This window comes from Daphnia carinata, chromosome 5 (genome assembly GCF_022539665.2).
Source record: "Daphnia carinata strain CSIRO-1 chromosome 5, CSIRO_AGI_Dcar_HiC_V3, whole genome shotgun sequence".
Lineage (NCBI taxonomy): Eukaryota > Metazoa > Arthropoda > Branchiopoda > Diplostraca > Daphniidae > Daphnia > Daphnia carinata.
The window spans coordinates 2,632,415-2,656,353 of record NC_081335.1 but is presented as its reverse complement, the minus strand read 5'-3'; the positions used below and the strand labels follow the sequence as shown (position 1 = coordinate 2,656,353).

Below are 23,939 nucleotides of genomic sequence, written 5' to 3'. Positions count from 1 at the left end.
TTATTGAAACAATGAGTTGACATTATGACACGGTTGAAGAAATATGGAATCGAAAAAAAAAAAAATAAAAAAACATAACATTCTTACAGCCATAAATATTCAACAACAAAATTAAGGGGGACATCCATCGATATCGTACGTAACCCCATATTTAACAGGAATCAGGAAGAAGAAAATTTTGTGACGACCGTTGGCAATTAGAAAAACAAAGAAAGAAAGCCTTTCACCTCCGGGTGAGAATGTCTCTTGCAAATGGTCACCGTCTGACTTCCCTCTTCCTCTTTTTGAATAAAAGCTCGTTGATTGCTTCGATTGGAAGAATTCGAAGAAAAAGAAATTAATATAAGTGTCTATGAAAAGATTGCAAAAGAAAAAAAAAATTAAATGAATAAATAAAAAAAAAAAAACGAAAAAAACGAATCAAAGGAATCGGTACGGAACTGTACAACAGTGTGCACGCACATTTGCGCGAGGTTTTCTCCCTTATTTTCGTTATTCCTTCCTAATATCCTTAATATTATATATAATTTTCACAATGAGCTTTCGGGGAGCCGACAATCGGCCAATAGGTCGGCTGCTCCTATATTGTGCTGCTGCTGCATCAGTGCTCCATTGTTGGTGAATAGGCCTAATGAAGGGCTTTGATGGCCGGACGCTGGCCAATGGTTATTGCCGCCGTGAGGGAAACCAATGTTCCAACTAGCACCAGCACTGGACCGACTGGATAATGATAGCGGTGATTGCTGCTGCGTGCAACTCCTGCCCAACAATTCCGCACCGCAACGGAATGACGCAAGCGAATCAGCGCCACCATCGTCTTCTTCTTCCTCAATAATGTTCTTCTTTACACTCGCACCACGTCTCGACAGAGTGCCCCCGACGCCGGATGGTGGTGGATTATTCATTAGCATGACGGCTGGCAGCATTCGTTTCGGTTGAAAGTCGACTAGCACATATATATATTTTTTTTTTTTGAAAGAAAAAATCAAAATCCATACCCTTCATTTAAATGCGTATATCAGCCATGTCGCAATGGATGTTAAGTATCACCCCAACTTGTTAGCTTACCTATCTCTCTGAGGATTATATCAGGATCCTGTTGATGATGATGATTGGTAGCACCTTTCAAATGAGCACTGTTGATGAGCTTATTGAAGTGTGTCGGTTGTCCATTGACACTATTGCCCGTCTTGTTCAATAGCACTGCCCTTTGGTGGCGATTCTCGCCGAAGTTAGTGTGACCTCCGTTGCTGCCGTTGATTGCGTTTCCGCTATCGTTGGCTCCGAATCCCGCATTTGGATCTGTGCCGGGTAACGCGTGCGGAAGCGGAAGAAGGGGTTGATTGGCTCCGTTGAGGGCCGCCGTCTGCTGCTGCTCTCCAATTTCGCTGTTCATTTGGCGTTGTCTTTTGCTTCGGTTGCGACGATGAACGACAACAGCCACCGTAAAAACGATAACTAAAAGAGTCACAGCCGCTCCGACCAATACGCCCAATAACGGAGTCATTTGAAAATAGAGTGCGTGACCTGCGATGTCAGAGACATTCAAAAGAAAAACAAACAAACAATCTTAGAAATTGTTCATTGTTAATATGATCACATTTTTTAGACTCACTCGTGTGTTTCATAGCGGCGCGTAACGTCGTCGTCTCTAAGGTAATCGGCTGACTACGTCCTTTAGCGTTCAATGCGTAGATATTGAGCAAAAATGCGGTTTCGGGTTCCTGAAATGACCACATCGATGTGCGGAAAAAGAAAAAAAAAAAAAAGGGCAAACATCATTAACAGGAGAGCAAGGCAAAACAAATCGATACAGACAAGGAGAGAGAGAGAGAGAAGGAGTATTTATAGAATGTTATCCCTTACCAGTCCGTAGACGGTGAAGACGGGCTTGGTATTGTTGAAGACGTAGCGGAGCGTACGAGTATTACGATCGACCAGTTCCAGACCGAACGTTTGCTGCAGGCCTCCATCGAAAGCCTCTTGGCAATCGACTCGTACCGAATCGGCTGTCTGATTGTGTATGGCACAGTTGGATGGCGCCGCAGGTTTGCCTGTTCCGTGTACGATATCAAAAAATATACCGACAACAAACATTTCGAAATGAATTAGCATTACATTCACACTGGGTGGAGAACCCACAAAGAATAAACAACAAAAAAAAAAAAAAAAAACTTAAAAAAATGTATGCTATTTTTTAATTGTTATTTACCGGCAGGGACGACATGAAAGAGGCAAGGCTCACGTTGATTACCAACGGGATTGCTAGCCCAGCAAGCGACAACGCCGAAATCCAATTCTGATTTTGGAGAATACTGCAGGACGCTGGTACTTCCCTGACTTGTGAAAAGCGACCGCGGTAGTAGAATGGCATCACCGCTACTTGTCACTAACATGCTGCCATTACCTACACACACACCCACAAATAAATCAGTAAATAAAAACGAAGTCACGTTTAAAGAAAAAACTATTTTAACAAATTCTTTTAAAAAACACGTCATTCGCATTTTCGCCTGTTTAAAGAGGAAAACTCGTTTTCTTCCTTAAAAACCAAAAAACAAAAAACATTTAACATGGCAAACCGTTATACCCCTGGTTCGTTTTGTTTATTCCACCAGGCGTGAAATCAATCAAATCCGCTCGACAGCAATTCAATTCTTTTGGCCAGGCCATCGTCCGTGCTTTTAACGGAACTTTATTTTTTTTTTTCGGGAACGCAGACAGACACATACACACACGTATTATTTTTTTTTTCTATAAGCGGTACTGTGTGTGTGTGTGTGCTTACGTCACAGCAGCAAGTTCAAATAATGGCCAGCACATGCACAACTAATTATAGCGTATATAATATATATATAAATATTTTTTTTTTCCTCTGGGAAAAATAAATATATATTTATATTACGGCCAAGTTTGGGTGGGTATGATGACGGGCACGCGATCGTCGCATTGGACAACATTTGAAAATAGAAAAGGCTCGACGGGTTCGGCGACTGTGCAATTCTCTTCCGTGTAACACGTTACAACGGACATGCATCTGCCTGCCTGTATAAACTGCTCTTTGGCTAGTTGCTACGTAGATTTTATATATACGGTTAAAGCTATATTTTTAGTAAAGGCCAAACAAGCGAGAGAAAGAAAAAGAAAAAAAAATAACGGCATAAAAAATAAGAATATATGCACTAAAGTTTGCGTGCTTTCTACGTTCACTTTCCCCATTGTGTTATAACCTGCTTGGGCCCAACATTCGATTCTTGTATCGTTTCTTTTCGGGCCCTGTCCCACGAGAGAGACATATATATACTCAGGGGTGGATTTTATGAGTGGGTCATTCTACGTTGGCTATACTCTGAAAAGAAGCGAAGGAGGATGGATAAAAGAAAAAAAAAAAAAAAAAAAGGAAGCCGTTTGTACGTGCACTCGATGGTCCTATAAGTAACGTATAGATGAAGAGTATTTCTTTAGTGCGTTTTAGACTCTTTGCACACGGCAGATAGATTGCCATTTTTGTACTACGGCTGCATGATGGACGGCAAAGTATGAAACATTCAATTTTGCGACGTCACGCCAAAAAGCCACTGATAATGTCCACCTGTCGTTTCATGTTGAAAACTCTTTTTGGTTTTGGTTTTTTTTTTTTTTGTTTGCCATTAATCATTACTGGTTGTTTTCGATCCGGCGGACAATGTGGCGCAATTACAAAACAATGTACGATAGATAGTTGTCGAACCGATGGTGCACGTTATAAAGAAACTTGGCAATCGGCGTTGAACGCGGGGGAAACAAAAACAAGAAAAAAGAATGTTTGTTTTGTTCCAATTTTTTTTTTTTTTTTTTTTTTTTGTTGATTCAATTTTCTAGTTTTTGTTATTTTCCACTTACTTTTCATGGGAGTGCCGAGAAAAGTCCACCAAAAATGGACTTCGTTGGAAGGGTCGGCGTCTACCTGACAGTCTAGCGACGCCGTTTCTTGCTTGGAAACGCCCGAAACAGTTCCGGCAGCTGACACGCTCCGACATCGTGGAGCGTCTGCAATGTACACACACACACACAAAAAAAAAACAAAAAAACAATGAAATAAAAATGAATCTCTAAAACAAAATTGGAGGAGAAACTAAACTAAAATCTAAAAAAAAAAAAAAAAAAAAAAAAAAAAAAAAAAAAAAAAAAAAAAAAAAATGAAGTTTTTCAAGTGTGTATAATCAATGAGCAATTGCATGGGTCAATATTTTCTGGCCAGCTGGGACGGTGCGATACAAAGCGCATGGACGCCTCAACTCTTTAATCGTTAGGAAATATACAACAGTCATTGCAAAGGCCCGTTTTTTAAAACTTGCCTCCAGCGGCAGATTAGGGGAGCGGCTCATTCGCACAAACAACATGAGCCAACCCATGAATTTGAAAAGAGACCCATTTACAATCTAGCACGTCGTCAGTTAAGTGCTTTCATGTTGTTTCCCAGTAGCGTTCCATAAAGAGAAATAAGTACATTCATTTTTTTTTCCCCCCCCCCTTTTATCCTCCTGTTTGTTTGGAGGCAAAAAATTGTGCCAAATACAAAAGTTTAATGCCTTCCGTCAAGTTTCTTAGAATATTATGCGCAATGTCTTTGAGCGTGGCATAAGTATAAAGGCAATTGAAAACAAAAATGAAACATGCACGTTCGTTTAAAGTGAGTAAAATAATAATAATAAAAAAAAAATTCCGGTAATTACATTGAATGCGGAGTCGCAAGGCCGGCTGGCTGACGGTTTCCCCGCGGCTGTTGGCGGCGCTGCAAGCGTAAAGTCCGGCCCTGGAGTGCGTGACGGATCGGAGTACGAGACTGACGTTGCTGAGAACAACACCGGCGCTGACATTATGCACCAGCGTCACTCCCTACATATTTTTGTTTTGTTTTGTTTGTTCCCATTGCAACGGTCCAAAAGTAAATGTTCATTTAGTTAGTTAATGTTGAAACAACAAGAGCAACAACGAGAGAACGAGTTCTATTATTTAAAGACCCTTAATCTCGTTTACAAATCGTCTACTATAGAGTGCTGTTCCCCCTTTCCCCCCGTTTGATACCTACCCCCACCCTATAAACAATAATTTAACGGGTGCAGTGTAGAGCTGCGTGCGTGTCACGGACGGTTCAATTAATGCCGGCTAATGCTCAAGTCACCATCATCTCGGAAATCTTCTTGGGCTAAAGAGGATTTTCTCTAGTCTACTGTATGTACGTTAGCAAAAAGAAAAGAAATAAAGAGGGCGTTGCAACGACGCAAGAGTCGCTTGCGGTTATAGAGTAAAAGCAAACTGGAGAAAGAGAATGTAGGCCAGCGGATTAGATTCCGCCTGCCTGGCTTTCGTCATTGCCATATCCCGCGGGGGAAAACAACCGTAGGAAATGAAAAGTAAACAAAAAATAATACGTTATTTTGATTTCGTTCTGATAGCTTCAGCTTTTCTTTCATTTTTCATAACCAATGAAAAATCAAGCGACGGCTCCCGAAAACTTCCCGTTCGCAAGTTGGAAACGCATAAAATTCAAGACAATCCTCCCGATTAAATATTTAAAGGGGGGTACCGGATATATAAAATGGCAAAGATCCAATATGTCTGGATTATACAAAAGGGGGTCACGCATCTAACGCGGATCACGGTATAGAACTTAAGAAAAAAAAATAAAAAATGTGCGAAAGAAAAGGCCAAACTCACGTTATGGGTCCATTGCAGCTTGTGGAAAGAAGGATTGGCGCGGATGTGACATTCGATGTAGAGGTCGTCGCCTTCCTTGACGTCGTCGCCGTTGATGTTGCTGCCCAGTGCAATGCCAACTTCAGGAGGATCTGATCGATCGACCACCAAAGGGATAAAAAAAAAAAGAAAGCCCACCCAAAAAAATAATAAATCAATTTTAACGATTCAATTTGAAATAGGGGAAAAAAAAAAAGAAAAAAAAAAAAAGAAAAGACATTTACAATGGACGTCGAGCTTGGTGGAATCTTCGACGACGGCTCCGGGGATCATGGAATTCTCTACACGGCAAATCAGGTGACTGGCATCGTCTTCCGAGACGGGCGTCAAAGTCAATCGGCTTTCCGTCGCGTTTCCATCGTCTGAATTCTAGAAAAATTACGGCCAATCCCGACGAAGAGGGGAAACAGAAGACAAACAAAAAAAAAACGGGTTGAAATGTCAGTAAGCATTTCCGGAGCGTTAGCCGAACGGATGGCCCAACACACACGGACGGCATGCGTAATAAGGTAGGAACAGCGGATGGTGAGGTGGGGTGGGGTTCAAAGAGAGAAAATATTCGTCCGACGTGCTCAAGTGAGGAGCAGCACAGTCGGCTGACTAATACTGACCATAACGGTTGAAAGATGAGGCGCTATTTGTTTATTTCCTTTCCACCAGGTGATGGAGGGCGCCGGTCGAGAGCCGCTCGTTCGGCACTTGACCTCCACACTCTGGCCGGCGACAAAGACGCGTTGATTGGTAGAAGAAATGGCCGGCGGCAGTTGAATCTCGACGAAGAAAGGCCGAACTTTTATTTATTTATTTATTTTTTTTTTGTTCCACGGGAAAGAAAGAAAGAAAGAAAGAAAGAAAGAAAAAAAAAAAGAACAGGAAATTGAATCAATTTTCACGCTTGAAAGGACTAGGAATTAAGTGGACAGAGGCTAAAAAGGAGAGAAGTTAAGTGATACTTACGATGGAGTTCCAGTGTGACTGTCTTCATAATTGGCGCTAGGTGGGGACTTGACGTGACCTGACACGTAAAAGCGCCGTGCAGATGTTGCCTGTGGTCGTACAGACGATCCGCGTTTAAGATACATCAAATAAGGTTAATCCATTTCTTGTTTTTTTTTCTTTCTTACCTTCCCACCCTGGGCACGACTAACAAATTGCTGACTGATTCTGGTGAACGGGCGTCTGTCGTGTTATCCAATAACTGGCCACCTCTCCACCATGTCACCCACGGTTGAGGGTAACCTGTTAAAGCCATCTTTTTTTTATTACCCGAACTTGTTCGCAAATCGATGACCCGCGTCATTTTACCTCCGTACGCTTTGCAAGTCAATATGAGATCGCTGCCTTCTTCCAAAGGGCCGGCAATAACGCTCAGCTGTTGCAGGAAGCCGTCCAGGATGACAACCGACGAAGGAGGTTCTGAAAATATAGAAATTCAACATTTTTAACCATTGAGAATTCATTCAAATAAACACATTTTTCATGTTCGATTTATTGAGTAAAAATCAAAATTTATGGTGCGAAAAATAATTCATTTTCACTGCTGCCAGTGGAAAGAATAATTTAAACAAAATAAAAGGAAAAGAGGAATGAACGGGTAAAAGCCATTACATGCCGCATCCCCATGTTTTTGTTATTAGGCAGAACTGCGTGCGGGATATTTGTTCGGCGCGCGCCATACATCAAAATACGGTGAGCCGGATAATGAAAGTCAACAACGAACTAGAACGCACCGAGAGAGAATAACATCCCAAACACACACCGCACTACACACACACACATAGACGCTCGCGCTGAGAAATGAGAGAACGAGTCCGGGGAGCCCTGGTGTACAAGTGGTGTAGGGAATAAGAGAGACTGGCGAGAGGGGGGTAGTATGATTTGTTTGTGGTCGTTTGGGGTGGTCTCTCTCCGTCTATTATTGCAGACAATTTCTGGACAAGAAAAAGCGGGAGGGGAGAGGGGGGGGGGCCTTGTGTTTGACCACAGAGTCTCTCTCTCTTTGACGTTGGTAAACACTGGGCCAAACAACTTTACCAAGTACACACCCGTGTGTGTTTAATTTATATTTGATGGGTGAACTGAAACCGTTGGCCCACATGATTTCTTTCTTTCTTTTTTTCTTTTCTTTCTGCTTTCAACTTTATGTGTATATATATATATATATAACGGTGTTCTATATAGCGTTCGTCTTGTTTATATGTCGCTAGACAACTGGATAATGTCAGCCTTGTATTTATAGAGCGCCAGCCTCCAAGCCCAAGTCTTTTTTTTTCCCCCTCTTTTACGTTGTCTTCGCCGTTGTTTTGCCTATGCAGAGAGCGAAAACATCCGCCCCCCCCCCCAACTGCTGCCACCGCTTTTACGTCAACATGAGATGCTCCCTCATTTCTCTCTCTCCACTTGACGTTGTTTGTTCTACGAGCATGCAAACCCGATCGCTCTGTTGAATTTTGCTGCCTCTCTCTGGCTGAATCAACACTGATCTCTGACTCTGTTTTGACTCTGCTTCACTACCTTGTTTTTGCCAAACCACCTTTTATTTCTATCTCTCTCTCTCTCTCTCTCGCTCACCCTAGACTTGTGTTGTTCATCCGAGTGTCTAACGTTGAAACAACACGTAAACAAGCCGTTGGAAATATATGACGTCTGTTGTGTTTTCAGCTTATTATTCGATTTGCATTTCGGCGGAAATTCGCGATAGGATAAGTACGAACAACGTTTCGACTCGTAAAATTGTTCCACATAACCCCCGGCCAGCGAAAGCGCACTTTTCTGTTTAAAAAAACAAACTTATTCATAGTTTTTGTTAGTTAAAATTCGTATCCATCTCGTACAAGGGTTTCAAGTGTTTTCATCAGAACGGAGATGAAACTACTTCTTGTTATTCGTCGTGCAGACACGCATCGTTGCCGACGATGTGCGCAATTACAGAGAGGTGTGCGGATTATGACGGAGGGTACGGTAATTTTACGACGAAAACTTGAACGTTGTATTTTAAAAAGGAGGTGAGAAAAATGGAAGATGTCGAGGCAACGAGAGATGACACTCTCGTTGATGTATCGACGTCCCGCTAGTGAATAGAAACGATGGTAATGGATGGGGGAGGGGGATTTCTTTCTTGTGTGTGTGCGAAGAGTTCGTGTTCCAGTTGACACAAGATAAAAAAAAAAAAAAAAAAAAAAAAAGTAATAATAAAAAAGAACCGAGAAAAAAAAGCAGATGGCCGGCTTCAAGAATCTTGTGAATCATCCGCACGCAATTTCAAGACAGCTGTTGAGAATCACATGCATGGACGTTATCGTGGCCAAAGTTAAAAACTACTGTTCGCCATCTAAGGACATTTGTTGATGTAATAAACAACTGAAAGAAGAAGAAGAAGAAGAAGAAAAGAAAAACAAATTATTTCGCATCTGATTTCTTTCTTGTTCCCCTACGACAGTTTTATTTGAATTCCTTATTTCTTTTTTTTTTTTTTTCCCCCTTCCATTTTCAAATGGCTATAACAAATTTCCGGGGCGACAGTTCAACCTTATCGATCCGTTTCCTATCACAATTTCTATTTATCCTTTCTTCAAAAATAATCTTCTTTCGTTTTTCTCTATATGCGAATATATATATATATATATATATATTTTAAATCTTTTCTTCGCTCAACGCGCGTGCGATCTCCACCAAAGATATTTTGTCCATCGAACAAAATAAAATAGCAACTGCCTACATAGTTCACCTTCCGGGGAAAAGGGCCCATTTCATCAACATCGATCGTTGTCATCATCAGGGCTTCCACATAATACCCACCCACCTCCTCTTGTTACACGCGCGTTTTCTAAAAAAAAACATTCGCACGAGAATATCTATCAAGACATTGAGGCTGACGAAAACAAAACATCGGCTTTCAACTGTGACATTAGCTTGGGTTTTTCACAAAACATGACTACGCGCTCACGGTTATTTTAAGGCCTAACGGTGTGAATAGAAAAAAGGAAAATAATACTTTTAACACCACTTTCATGTGAAAGGAGAGCTTCGGGGCATAGAGCTAGTTCGCATTCTGATAAACGAGCGTCTCTTTATCGTTTTGCATAACTTGGAAGAGCGTGAAAGTATTTTGATTTCTTTTTGTTGTTGTTTTTTTTTTTGTTTTTTTTTGCTCTTCCTCCCGTTGGCGAAGATGGCGTAAAAAATAATAAAAAAAAAACTGGGGAAAGGGTTGAAACGGGTGGTTGGAGGATTATGCGGTGGCGCAGCGGGAATCACGCGTACGAACGTCTACAAAATAATAAAAAAAAAGGTTGACGAGACAATGTCAAGGGCTGGTATAGCACAACATAATATTGCTTCTACTTGTCTCTTGCTCACTTCAATTCCTTTTTTTTTTTTCTTTTAGGTTCGCAATTTTTTTCAAACTCTTTTCCCGGAAAACATAGTCGGCTACAGACGCATCCGAAGTGTAAACATCCGGAGGAGGACGGTAAGGATAACAAACAAAATTCTTTTGCGATCTTTTTTTTTTTAGAACTTTGCAATGGGACGACGAAAAATTGTGTATCTTTTTTTTTTTTTTTTTTTTTTTACTTAAAGATGTAAAAAATTTATTAAAATGTGGATATTTTATTTTTCAACGTTTCAGCCGTCATTTGTTTGTTTTTTTTGCTCGTCCCACAAGAACAAAAACCACTTTCAACTCTCTCGTAGACAGTCAATTGCCATCGATTTTTTCATTCCTTCTTCAGACTTGCCCTTCTTTCTCCATTGTTTTGATACACACTTGAAGGTATGGTGCGCTTTTTTTATGATGTCTGGGAAATAGCGATAAAAAAACGAAAAAGACAAATTCCTTGCGTCTGTACACACGACAAAATAAGCAAACACCAAACAAGTTTCTCACTGTTTCCCTTAACTTGATATTTTGTGTAAACCCCCCCCCCCTTGCCTCCCAAAATAAAATAAAAGCCCGGAACATTGCGTGTGCCCTCTTGCACACAAAGTAAAAAATAAATAAATAAATAAAAAATAATATGGAGCATTCTTTTGCCATTGACACTAAACGTCTACAGCAAACGCAATATCCTCACAAAAATAAACATGAATATTCAACAACAATGAATTATCTCTACCCGTTTTTTGTTTTTTTTTACTGCGTTTGCATAAAAAGGGCGGACGCTCTTCCCGAACCTGAATTTCTTACTCTAATATCACGAAGCAACCAGGAAAAGAAAAGGAAAAAAAAAAAAACTTAGCAACACGATACACGTAACCGTAAAAAGATATCAGCTGCTATTGGCTCCGTGTGTGTCGTTCGGGGCTGCTAAAACACACATCAAATGCATATTACATTTATAAGAAGCAACACACACACACACACACACACACACACACACACACGCAAAAGAAGAAAAAAAAAAAGAAGAAAAGGTCGGATTGATATGTAACAAGTCTATTGTACGCTCCATCTTCTTCATCTGATATTGGTCATGCTCTTGTGTTAGTCTATATATTTTGCCAGGTTCCCTCCCTGAAGCGTGCTGAACATTGACAACGCCATAAATCGTTTCCCTTCTCTCCGGCCGGCTATTGCCCGTCCGCAGTTGCAAACACGGCAAATGGAAAGTTACTTAAGCCACGAAAAGGACGCGCAGAGTTTTGCCCTAGCGCATAGATAACGTTGTGTAGAGGTATAGAATACAAGTAGTGTATCGATTAGCTGAAGAACATATCCCCACAGGAGAAATGGCGAAAAATAGAAATAAGAATAATAAAAAAAAAAGAATAGTGCGCGCTAGTTTCGTGGCCGCAGCGCTAAACAAGAGCCATTTGTCATGTAGACTTCGGATGCAAGGATATATATATATATATAAGGCCGTCCTTGTCAGCTATAATTGGAGATCCGCACCTGATTACGTGGAAAACGATTTCTTCTTTAAAAAAGAAAAGGGAGGGAAGCAGAGATGAGGGGATTGTTCTTTCGTTGTATGAATATAATTAGGGGTTTTAGTTGTTTTTTTTTTTTGTTTTTGTTTTTTTCAGGACAACTTGGAATGGAAGAAAAAGGAAAAAACTTTTAATGCGGTAGTTCGTGAATTCGTCAATAGCGGAAAGAGAATGAAATAAACAAAAAATCGTTTGACAGCGCCATCTATTATGTAAGTGGTACTCACTCATCCCTGGGAGCACATACATAATGTAACGTTCGAAAATGTACGCTGAACAGAGGAGCTGTCCGCAAAACAACAAATCAAAATGACTAAACAAAAAGAAAGAGAAATTTATCAACAGCGTTGCCATCCCCTTCTTCCAATTTCTTTTTTTAGAAACCGCATACAATTACATCATAACGTTACATAACCCCCTGAGAAAAATGAAAGATTAAGATATTCAAACTCTGTTCTTCCCTACACTCCCACCCTCCCCTTAAAAAAATGTATATCGATTTCTATGAAAGAAATCGAGATGAACTTCTTCTCGTACGTTACATCTGCGATCAACGTGAAAAAAAAAATCGATAGAGAGACAAACGCCGTGAGGGGAAAGGCATATTATACTATGAGTATACACATTCATAGGTAAATCATGTTATGACTCAATTCCGTTGCGATAAAACATGGAAAAAGTCGGCTTGGAAATCAATTGCTTAAGACTTTATCTCATCCACACACACATACACACACACACACACACACACACAAACACTGTTATGAACGGTCATTAGTTTCATATCTATCGTCTTTTAGCTCTAGACATAACAAACAAATGCCGTTATCGGCGTGTGCCTCTCTCTTTTATTGCTTGCCATTCGATGCACATCATCATTTATAGTCGACGAATCCAACCACGAGGACTGCCCTGGGATATATATATATATATATATATATCCCAGCATTGGCAGAGGGTCTATTAGATCGGCGTTCAAAAACTGTCGTGCCGGCATCATTTAGATGGATTGATATCAAGGAAGAAAATACAGAACTCCGTTACACGACGATCCCCGAAAAGCCCATCAGTCATTCGCGCACCATTGATCTCTCTCTCTCTCTCTCTCTCTCCTTTTCAATGTGGTGAATACAGTGCCTTCAATCTCTTTTTTTTTCGTCTTTATACCACTGAAATGAAATAAAAACAAGAAACGCCGAAAACTTTCCTTTTCAAAATACCCCCCTTTTTTTTCGCAGGAGGAGGGGGTTTGATGTTTGGCTCGCCTAGATATGGCATGCCGCATACTACTGATTGTGGTATCGGCTCGGCAGAGCATCAAAACTTTAGCCTAGAAAATGAACTCGTTTTAAAATCCAGGGAAGGAGGGGGGGGGGGGGGTCTTAATAAGAAGCCAAAACTTTTCCTTATTTTTCTTCTAGCGAATGTCACTGAACAAATAGACGGGCAAAACTAAAGCCCCATCTCACACGGACAGAACGGGAAACTTAATTATTCCAGTCGATTTAACTCATCGTACGATCTTCTATTGTGCGGTAAGAAGTTATTATTATTATTATTATTATTATTATTATTATTATTATTATTTTTGTCTTTTTCATCGAATTCCCCCCCCCCCAAAAAAAAAGGCGACGTTGTCAGTTTATAGCTGAGCTTAAAAATATAAGGACAGACTATGTTGACTTTTCTCTCGTTTTGAAAAGGAATCATTGCAGCCGGACAAGTCCTTATCCCAATAGCCTCAGGCGTGCACCCCTCCGGAGGGTACACCTCTTTACTTGATGACTCCGCATATAAGAGTATCGGAAATAAGAGAACTCTCTCTCTCTCTCTCTCTCTCTTCTTACTTGAAAAAAAGGGGGAGGGATGGAAAACAGTGAGGGAAGCAAACCGAAAAGGCAAGCTCGCATACGAATAATGGCCATAAAAAGAAAAGATAATGATGGTAAAGAAGGAATAGGAGATTTGCGGCTCACCAATGACGATAAGACGATATTTAAAGTTGCGAGACGGAGCGCTGTTGAAATCGACCCGACATCGGTAATCTCCTCCGTCCTGGCGAGTCACGTTGGCAATCTGCAGTCGAGCTAATGCTGATGCATTCCGTGAAAGCGATCCACCACCTCCGCCCGATGACGGCGAAGATGAACTTGCCTGCGGTATCAGGAAACGAACTCGACGACCGAAGCGCTCCTCGTTCCACCAATGGCGACCGGACCGACCTCGCCTCACATCCAAACTGTGTGACGTTGTTTTTGCGCAGCCAACACAAACAAATGCGAAAGCATTAATTCATTTAGTTTGTGTTCAAGTAAATAATAGAGTGCATAATACTCAACGTAACTAAGCAAAAGCTTCTAAATGTCAAAGGTCCCACCGACATGTCAATTGGACAATAGACAGCCGATGAAACATTGGTACGTCTACATCATTCAAAGCATTATCTATTCATCAACCCGCCCATACACAAACTTGAATAAATCATTTGAAAACAACCTTTATATTTTTTTTTAAAGAATCCAAGCAAAAAGAGACTTTTACCTATAGAATGGCTTGCGATCGGGATCGACGAACCATAAAACCAGGTAGCCATCGTCCATGACTGTTTCGGATGGACGGTACGGATCGACATCGTCGGGCACACCAATCGAATGTCTGTTGTAGCGACGGCTACGTCTGCGATGATGAGTGGCAGTTTGACGATGTCTGCTGTATCCCGATAGTCCTCCCGATATTCGGGATGAAGCAGCCCTCGGGTTCGAATAGGCGTCGTCGTGTTGGAACGCCGTTGACGATGCAACGTCACAAATCAACTCGACCCGATCTCCAGCCATGACGTAAACATTTTCAATGGGAACTACAAACGTCAAAAAGAAAAAAAAAAAAAGAAAGGCAATCGATTATGTCAAAGTAAAAAGGACATTTTTAGGGGGTTTAGTAATGATAAACATTTGGCATGGCCGTGTGAGGGGAGGGGAAAGAATTGAGTCTGTTGTTATTGCGCAATATTCTTTAGAGACACGTAGGTACACAAGTGATTCGGGACGTTTGTCGTGTGTTTGTTTTGCACGGCATTGCCGTTCGAAACTTTGTGTTGGTCGATAGAACTTTGTACGGAGAAACACGTAGACTATAGGATAACCGGCCAATAAAGTTTGTTACTTTGTTCGAATGCGTACGGTTGTTTTGTTAACAGAAATCAATGCGAAATGGTTAAATTTTCAATTGTTAGTGGCACTCTCAGCTGACCTCCCCCCCCCCCACCCCCAATATGAATATCCTAGGCGAAGGGTTTCAATCACGAACTCCCATTCCCATCCAAAATTCTTTTGTAATTGTTGATCGTATCTTTACATATTTTAGAAAAAGATGCCTGGCTGATTCGATATGAGTTGTTATGCAACTTGTTTGCACATCCGTTGCTCGCCTTTGCACGCAAATGAAACAGATCTCTCTCGCCCATAAACATACCGGCAGTATTTCGGATGCATCCCGATTCATTTGTCCTAGTCACGAACTTTAAACGAGCACTCTGTCACGAAAACGCTGCAGAATTTAATCGTTAAATTCTTAAGACATCATGTCGCTTAAAAAGGTGGGCGTTAAGAAAAAGAAATAGCATCCTGATAGAGTAAGACCAGTCACGCGTGACGATAATGCCGCCCAACTGTCATATGCACGACAAACGTATCAACGAACCGGAGAATCGCATACAATTCGTTTCTTATTTCTTCTTGTTTGTGTACGTTATCGTATTAACTAATGCGCATGTACATTGACGATAAACTCGTGTTTCATGTTTGACGTCAATCTACCTTTTCTTTTCTCTCTCTCTCTCTCTTTCAATGGCATAATAAAAGATACGTGATGCGCCTGATGGATTGGAAGTGGGGCTACATCGTTTACATATTATGTACAAAAACGGACTGGCTATACAACCAGTAGTGGCTTTTTTTTTCGTTTTGGATCACATGAGAATATTATGCAACCAAAAGGACGAAGGAAACCTTATATCCACAATTAATGGAAAAGACCATAGCCAACAACAAAACGAGTTGGTTGGGGCCTTTTTCCTACTTTTTCTTTTGCGTGAAAACAAGTGCGTACACACATGCACACAGACAGAACAAATAGATCAAATGAAACGGAAGCCGAAATTGATTTCCGGTCGTGTTTATGATTATAAATACCTTGATGATTTATTTTTTTCCCCCTTCTCTCTCTCTTTCTTTTTTTTTTACCTGTGTAACGTGAAAGGGTGCGGCTAGTGTGGGCACGAAAGGGTATGCCCGCCCAGTTAATCACTTGATTCTATTAGTGTCGACTACCGGTCGAAATTCCACATTACAAAAACATATTTTCCCTTTTTTGTGTTTTTGTAAAGGAGTAACGCAATGAGGCAATTTTTTGAAATTCCCGCTCTCTGATTCGAATTGGAGTTGTATGGTTGAAGGGATACGCACAAAAAAAAAACGAAAAGACCTATGCGTTAATGACAATCATCTAAGGATAAAAAAAAAATAATAATAAGACATCATCTCCCTCCCAGTAAAAATGGCGCTAGCACTTTGCGCTCATTTTCCTTGGCGATAATTGGCCTTGGCCAAAGCCGATGGCTCTTCTTATTTTCGTTCAGGCTCCCGCGGGAAAGATGAGACTTCACATGGACCCTCTCTTCTTCTCCTTCTTATACAGTCTCTAGCGTAAGGGCAAAGATCCGCGGGCCATGTTGTTCCTCTTAGCACATTTTCATCGATGCAAAAACAGAACAAACTTAGCGAGCAGAATAAAAGAAAACACGGAGTTGTCCTAACCCAAAAAAAGAAAAGAAAATCACCCAGTCAAATAAAAAAAGGAGGGGAAAAATACAAAAAGAACCGCGCCCTAGTGTGTGTGTGTGTGTGTGTGTGTGTGTGTGTGCATAGACGGGCAATGCGTCACGAGCGGCAGCGTCATCCCCAAGTCGCTTGCCGTACTAATTCAATTAGATTTATTGAGCCAAATATTGACGTCGACTTGTTGACTCTACCAATGCGCAAAAGTGGGATGTTGCCCAGCTGTCAGGCCGTTCTTTTACTTCTTCCAGTGCTTTTTTTTAACTCTCCAACCTCTCTTCTTTTTTTTTTTTTTAACTTATAAAAACATCCATTAGTAATGTTGTAGACACGTACAGTGTTACCTTCATAAAGCATGCAACACATGAAAAGGCGGCCATACATGGACACTTAAAAAAAAGAGTCCTTTCAGCAGACAAAATAAAATAAATAAAACATCACAGAGAATATGAAAATATCCTCCAGTTAAACACATTTAGCAACCCGTTGAAATGAATGTCAGCAAGAACGAAATATATTAAAAAATAGATCGGTAGAGCTTACGAATTTTGAAAAGGGTCAAATAACTAACGCAAGATCTTACGAATTATCCCCAAAGGCGTGGGTCCACTCGTCGTCTTGACAGCATTTAAGTGTAAATGGATCTAATCTAAAAATAAAAAAAAAAAAAAAAAAGAAGAGTAATCTTCCCTTGCTCCCTGTTCTGCTAGTTCATCTTATCTTACGGGCGTCGGTGCTAAAGACTAGTAGTTATTGCGCCGACTTACGTCCATCGGACGCACTTTTAGGTCCCAAGTGATGGGCCTGAATGTACATAAAAAGACAAGCCAAAAGGCCTAACGCAGTCTGACTTATTCCGATGTCATCGAAAAGTACCAGCAATAAAACCAACATGAAAAATAAAAACAAAAACAGACGCAAATCTTTGACCTGTTTCCTCTCTCACAGAAATCGCTTTTCATTTGTTTTCTTTGAAAAAAAAAAAAAAAAAAAAAAAAAAGTTTTCACAAAACAGAAGAAAACAAAAACAAATGATGGGCTTCGTTTTCGTTTTAAAAGAAGATTGTTTTTAGTATAGACAAGAATCCGGAAGCCGTTTTTTCCCTTTTCATTTTGAAACGAAAGGGGTTGAGAAGAGGCAGCAGCTGTCGGCCGTGGCCCCCGACACTTTAACAGCAATTAACTACCGCACGCCACAACAAAGAAACGCAGCACGTGCGCCACGTTCCGCAAAGCGAAACAGGGAAGACTTCGACACGAGTCACGCAACTGAATAAAAAATTACAAAGTAAAAGTAAAAAAAAAAAAAAAAAAAAGAGGGAAAAAAAGCCGAATGCTTGTCTCGATGTTATTGCGTATAATTAACTAGGCAAAAAACTGATTTGTTTCACATGTCACAAAAGATACACGCACGCTGTTGATGTGCGCGTTGGCGTACATGTCGTGGCGACAGATTGCGACACTTTCACCCCCCCCCCCCCACACACACACACACACAAACACAGCGTTGCTGTTCGTGTTTCTCAATCACGAGAAATAACAACAGCTGTCTCTATCACTCAGCTCCGAGATGTAATCAAACTCATTCAGACCCTGCAATGTTTTTGAACAACGGCGCGGCTATTTCTTTTATTTGCGGTAAAACCTGAAAACCGGTTCTTACCTCCCCGTAGGTATTAGAATTTTAACGAATCACGGTTAAAGTTTGAAGACATGAATAGTGTACGCGGCGAACTTTGGTTGTTACGAACTGAATGTACCCAACAGTTTTTCAACATTTTTCAGAGAGTAAAATGTCAAATGGAAAAGTCTGGCTCGGTATGTGCGAGAGGACGCCGGTAACCATGGCAACCAACCCAACTGCGCATATAATAAGCGCATCTAGACGACCGTATGTAACCGTTCGATAATTAAAAAAGACGAAACGCATAGCGTCGCTATTTTGAGAGACTCTTTTGATATACAAAAGGTATGCAATGATGGGCACGACTCTCGCCGTAGCTCTACGGTTTAAATGGCAACACCTACGGTAGTTGATATTCTCGCATTATTCCGAAGGTCAAGACGGCACTGGCTATTTTGTGGAAATGAAATATAAGGTAGCAACGAGATCTACTGAAAATACTCCCGTTCAGCTATCTGACATTAATTCGTGACAAATGCGTACACACAAGTATAAATGGGAATCGAATAAAATAAATATAGGGCCAAATTCATTTGTAATGAATTCGGCCATTTTAGTCGTTTCAATTTTGTAGAGAGAGAGAAGAAGAAACAAAGTGCCATTGATGACAGACAAGCAATTTGGATTCGAGCCAATGTCGACTGTTTCTTCACGAGACTTTAATGAAACGAGCCAAACTGAGAAAATAGAAAGAAAAAAAAGGGGGGGGGGGAGCCAGTCGACTCGTTATCTAGGCCGGCGCACGCATTAAAAGAGTCTCCAATGGGGTATGGGACTGTATTGTTGCGTATAAAACTGCACAGGCCCAATGGGCACATGTGAGGGGGACCACTTAAATAAAAACTAAGAAAAACAGGGGCTGCAGCCCCAATGGGTCCATAGCTTTTAAATGGTACACACTAAACAAGTCCGCTGTTGATGAATATGAAAGTCAGTTTAGTTTGTTGCAAACGAAAAGTACATGAAGAACGAAATAAACAATATGTTTTCCTCCTCAACTGATGTCGAGTTGATTCTTTACACGATGAATCCCCTGAACAAAAAAAAAAATGGCTGCCCTTGGCAACTCGGTTAATTTCATCAGGTGCAATAAAAACGCAACTTACACACATACCAAGAACTAAATCGAATTAGGCTCAGGAAAAAAATAGCAAGGAAATAAAGAAAACGTCGTTAGCGAAAAAAAAAAAAAAATTCTTTTCCTCCATTTCAATTTCGTTCAGTCTGGCCAGACGCTGTCGGAATGCTATGCTGAATACACGATTCGTATGCAAATGACTTTACGCCATCAGCTGGCAGCCGCAGCAAACCGCACGCTCGTCAATAAACGCAAACTTGTCTCTCCCGCCCCACCACCCTGTCCTGCCGCTACGAACGCAAAACTTGGGATAATGAGGTATAACACACAACGGGGAGGTTGCCATTGTTTCATGGCCATACGCGCTACTTGTTTCGCCTCGCAATCATTTCTTAATCAAAGGGGATGTGAAAATCATTTGTGTGTTTTTTCCCCCCTCTCCACGTCGTCGACAAAATAGCCGATGAAATGGAGGCGTAGCTTATAAATTCGATAGTAGACGCCGCTAGCAGGTGTCCCCCTGCATGATCGCAAATTCCAGAAAGTGTTTTCACACTGACGTACTCAAAGAAAGAAAGAAAAAAAAAAAGGATTTTCTCCATTTTAATCCCAATAGAAAAGTCCCGTAAATAAGATTACATAAAGTATTGGTGCTCCACAAATGAGTGGTACCGTTACACCTGTGGGTACACTCGAAAGTGAACCTTTCCACTTAGGCCTTTAATAGCTTTAAAGAAGTAAGCCATTTCTTTTTTTTTAAAGAAAATAAAAAATAATTGGCTGTGACGGGATTCGAACCTCGGACCTCCCGCATCACGGCATAGGCTATTGCGATACACGGAAACTCGTCAAGGTGAACACTTTGGACGGCACATACTTTCACTTGTCACACCTGATGTCCCAAGCGAAACAATCAGCAAAAACTGCGTTACAATGATATCCCACCATCTCGACATTGTTTTCTTACCCAGCCTCTAAGAATAAAATCCACCTACACCTTACGAATGTCGCCGATTTGAAAGTATACACGTTGACTGATTGTTACACCCAATGCAAAAAAATCCCAATTAAATATTCTATTCGGCACCTTTTTGATGATGGTTGATTATGATTTTACTACGATGAACGAGTGTCAAACACACGCACAGGTAGGTAAAAAAACAAAAACAAAACATAGACGACATATTATGTCACCCCCTTTCAAGCAACTGGATAACACCTGGCTGGATGCCTTCGTTCTGTTTTTGTTTGTTTTTTTAATTGGGGAATTCCAAGTTCCGAGGGCGCGATAGTTTGAAAATAATGAGCAAAGGACATTTGGAATTTTGTTTGTGAAGGAAATGGGTCGGGTCTGCTATTGTTAAAGATATATCCCCTACAGCTCTGTAGGATACACACTTGACGTTCAACGAATTTCAAATTGATGTAATTAAAAAAAAAAAAAAAAAAAAAAAGTCTGGGGCGAAAATAGATGATATTGTCTTTTATTTACGCGGGGAAAAATCAAGACCAAAAAGAAAAAGGTTAGTTTTCTATATGGTTAAGGATCGAAGTCGATCCATGACTCTTCCACTCCACAGGGTTCGGGACTATCTTCACGAAGGACCTGGCGGTAGAAAAAGAGGGGGACAGCACAAATTTTTTGACGGAAATGGGAGAAGAGCGCTGTGGGTATTAGACGAGAGAGAAAGAAAGAAAAGAAGAAGAAAAAGTCGGCATCATTATCATGACCTAAAGCTTCGTTTGCCAAGCGAATTTGTATGCGCTTCGGGAAACTTATCCTGCCAATCGATATTTTTGTAAATCCTTTTTTTTTTTTTTATCCAAATAAAGAAATGGAAATTCTGTTTTTAATTCCCCTCTTTTTTTTTTTTAATAGGAACATTTTTTTTTCTTTCTCTGCTGATATTCGTTCGGATGGTTAGGGGTAAAAAAAAAAAAAAGAAGGACGGCACGGGGTTGTATGTCGTTATTTGCACGACACAAACAGTGATGGGGCGTGTAGGCCCGACCAGATGTAGGTGACGCCATAGAACAAGATTTTTCCTTCATTAACTGTTTTCTTCTTTTTTTTTTATGTTAAAAAAATTGAAAAGATATATAAGAAACGGACAGCCCCTTTAAATTCATTTTATCTCGACACGAAAAAAAAGAAGTGGATGAGGGAGGAAAAAAAGTTTTTGGGCATTCAAAAAAAAAAAAAAAAAAAAAAAAGAAATTCAAAACGAAAACTTTTTCTTATATATATATATTCGTAACAGGACGATTTTCATCATAGCCAAGTTCAATTTAGTTTGAATCTCTCTGCAGCCGACTGCAGAGTATTGGCCTTTGCAACTCGGTCGTGAAATCGTTTTACGTTGTAAAATGAGAAAAAGGGCAAGAAAAAAAGAGCGGAGGACAAGCTTTTAACGTAGGCAAAAGCGGACATTGACCGGCCGAATCGTCACTCTGTCAAAGTCGCTGACGCGTTACTTTCCTTTCAAAACTTTTTTTTGTGTGAAGATCTCTGGCCATCGCCGTAGGAGAAAGCAGATGTGGCAAACAGGATGACAACATGCGAGCATCAAACGAAAACACTGCATTGATTTGATTTCTCCCCCGCCCACCCAAAGAAATTCAAAATGAAATTTTTGTTCCCCTCCAACTGCTGCGATAATTAAAAAAAAAATAAAATAAAATAAACAGAATTCAATAAATCTGAAAAAAAAAAAAATACATCTTCACTTCGAAACAAAATCATCGATTGCGTGCTTTATGTTCTTTGTAATAAGTTACTATGTATCTACATACAAGCATTGTCCGCTGTTGTCTTATACTAACAATACGAAGACCCTCCTCTTCTCTTTGATACCGCGAATAGTATTGTCTCTCCTTTTATTTATTTTTTTGCCCTCGAAGCACCGCGACGCATTCTCCATTATTACGCCGGCCTCTATAATATTTTACATGCCCACGGTATTTATATACACACGAAGAGTTTCGTGTGTATGTATGTACGTGTATCGATTTTGTTTTTGCGTTTCCTTATTTTTGCCGACTCTCCTGCTCTGCTGAACACACGGCGATAATGTGTATCGATAGACTGCATAGCGTGCTGCATAAACGATTTCTTGTAAATAAGAACCTCTTTTTCTTTTTTTCTTTTCAATTCCTATTGTGACTTGAAAAATAAAGGTGGCAAATGTCAAATCATTTCCGAACAAGTTGACGGGGCATAAAAAAAAAAAATCAACTGGTACGCGCCAACTGAATACTCAGCTTTTGCTAACGGAAATGAATGGTTGGGAAGACTTGTCCGTGTTAGGCAGTCAAAATACAAAACGACACTTCGATGGAGGAAAAAGACGAATCCACGTCGAATAGAAATAGAGACTGCAATTTTTTTGGAAGGGTGGGTTGTTGCGTGCGGCAATACTTTGCGGTATAGAGAAGACGGGGCGTGGGAGAGATATCAATATGTGCTAACTCGATCAAAAAAAAAAAAAAAGCTCACGAGCATAGGACGGCAGCCTTTGCGGGGCGAGATGGAAACCTTGTTGGCCCTCCTTACAATTTCTACTTGAAAATAGAAATTGACAGCTTTTTTTTTTCAATAGTAGATATCGGTGCGCTACACTGATGGTGCATTAAAGATGATGTACGATCGCTTCGTTTTAATAAATAAAAAGGTTCGAACAATTCGGCATGAATCTTGATGTTGTGCTTTATCGAAACGAAGGTCGTTTTTCTTTTGTTAAGTCAGTCTATGGAGAGAACACGTGAAGCCATACGACTCTGTGCGTATAAGGGACAACGGAGATTGTTCAATATATTGCCGGAAAGGGAGAGAAGCAGCAAGGGATTTCGGGCGATTTTTATTTTGTGTGTGTGTGTGTGTGTGTAGGAAGAGCAATGGCTATCTGTTGTAATCATGCGACTCTACGAAACCGCAACACAGCCAGAAATAAACGTTAGTACCATAGCGGGGAAAAAAAAATCAAATCGTTTTCACGGATTTTGGGAATTGGGATTTGATTTTCGGAATTGAATGAAAAAAAAAAAATACAGAATTCTTTTGATTACAAGTTCAAAAGCTTTCTCCTTTTCAAATCAAAACCGCAAATTAAGTTTCTCCGAAAAAAACAAAAACAGACAGAAATGGCATACCTGGTCGATCGACATCGGCCTGCTCGTTAACGTGAGCATCCGCATCGGCGGTGCAACCGGCCCAGCCAATCATCACTGCAATCAAGAGGCAAATAAGGTATCTCATTTTCAACCGGCAAATTAAGAAAACGACGTCTGTTAAAGGCCAGCCAAATTCATTCATAATCGAGTTCCATTTTTTGTTTCTTTTTGTTCCACACACCCACTAAAAAAAATAATAATAATACAGTCCCGTTCACGCACCACCTGAAAAACTGGCGGGAAAAATGTTCAAACGTTTTTCAAAACCAAAAAACGAGAAACTGTTCGCATCGATTCGGAGCACGACCGTTGTGTTCGACGGCAGGAACGCGACTGCAACGGCTCGTGTAGAAGACAGCGTGTGTGACATTTAAGTCCGTGTTAGATTTCCCCACACACAGACAGTCGCGCAGTAGGGGAGAGGGGGGGGGTTGAGTGTGGGGCAAAAGAAGGTGAGTATAGAAACGTCTGGCCACAGTTACACATACAAAAAAAAAAGCGG

At 40.6% G+C, this 23,939-nt stretch overlaps 1 protein-coding gene across 2 annotated transcripts; it reads right to left on the bottom strand.

The window, feature by feature from the left end:
- Positions 1–49: 49 nt before the first annotated feature.
- LOC130696343 (neural cell adhesion molecule 1-like) lies at positions 50–23,687 on the bottom strand. Of its 2 annotated transcripts, none has more exons than XM_057519421.2 (16): positions 23,417–23,687; positions 14,212–14,527; positions 13,647–13,909; positions 7,045–7,155; positions 6,864–6,978; positions 6,697–6,785; positions 6,351–6,529; positions 5,964–6,108; positions 5,701–5,831; positions 4,716–4,878; positions 3,883–4,029; positions 2,213–2,407; positions 1,867–2,054; positions 1,616–1,724; positions 1,069–1,527; positions 50–946 (listed from the first exon to the last, which is right to left on the bottom strand). In XM_057519421.2, the coding sequence occupies exons 1-16, from the start codon at positions 23,577–23,579 to the stop codon at positions 531–533; spliced, it is 3,189 nt and encodes a 1,062-aa protein (XP_057375404.1). In that variant the 5' UTR covers positions 23,580–23,687; the 3' UTR covers positions 50–530. The 2 variants fall into 2 exon arrangements, with proteins under 2 accessions (XP_057375404.1, XP_057375406.1); XM_057519423.2 differs by lacking the exon at positions 50–946 and adding an exon at positions 961–999 and having other exon boundaries at positions 23,417–23,686.
- Between the last annotated feature and the right edge of the window lie 252 nt (positions 23,688–23,939).

Excerpts from the sequence above, each read along its gene's own strand:
- LOC130696343 (XM_057519421.2), bottom strand. The coding sequence starts at position 23,579 with ATGAATGAATTTGGCTGGCCTTTAACAGACGTCGTTTTCTTAATTTGC. Across the intron at positions 6,530-6,696 it reads AGTCACACTGGAACTCCATC|TTCGGCCTTTCTTCGTCGAG; the intron begins GTAAGTATCACT and ends AATAAATAAAAG. Across the intron at positions 4,030-4,715 it reads CTTGCGACTCCGCATTCAAT|ACGCTCCACGATGTCGGAGC; the intron begins GTAATTACCGGA and ends TGTACATTGCAG.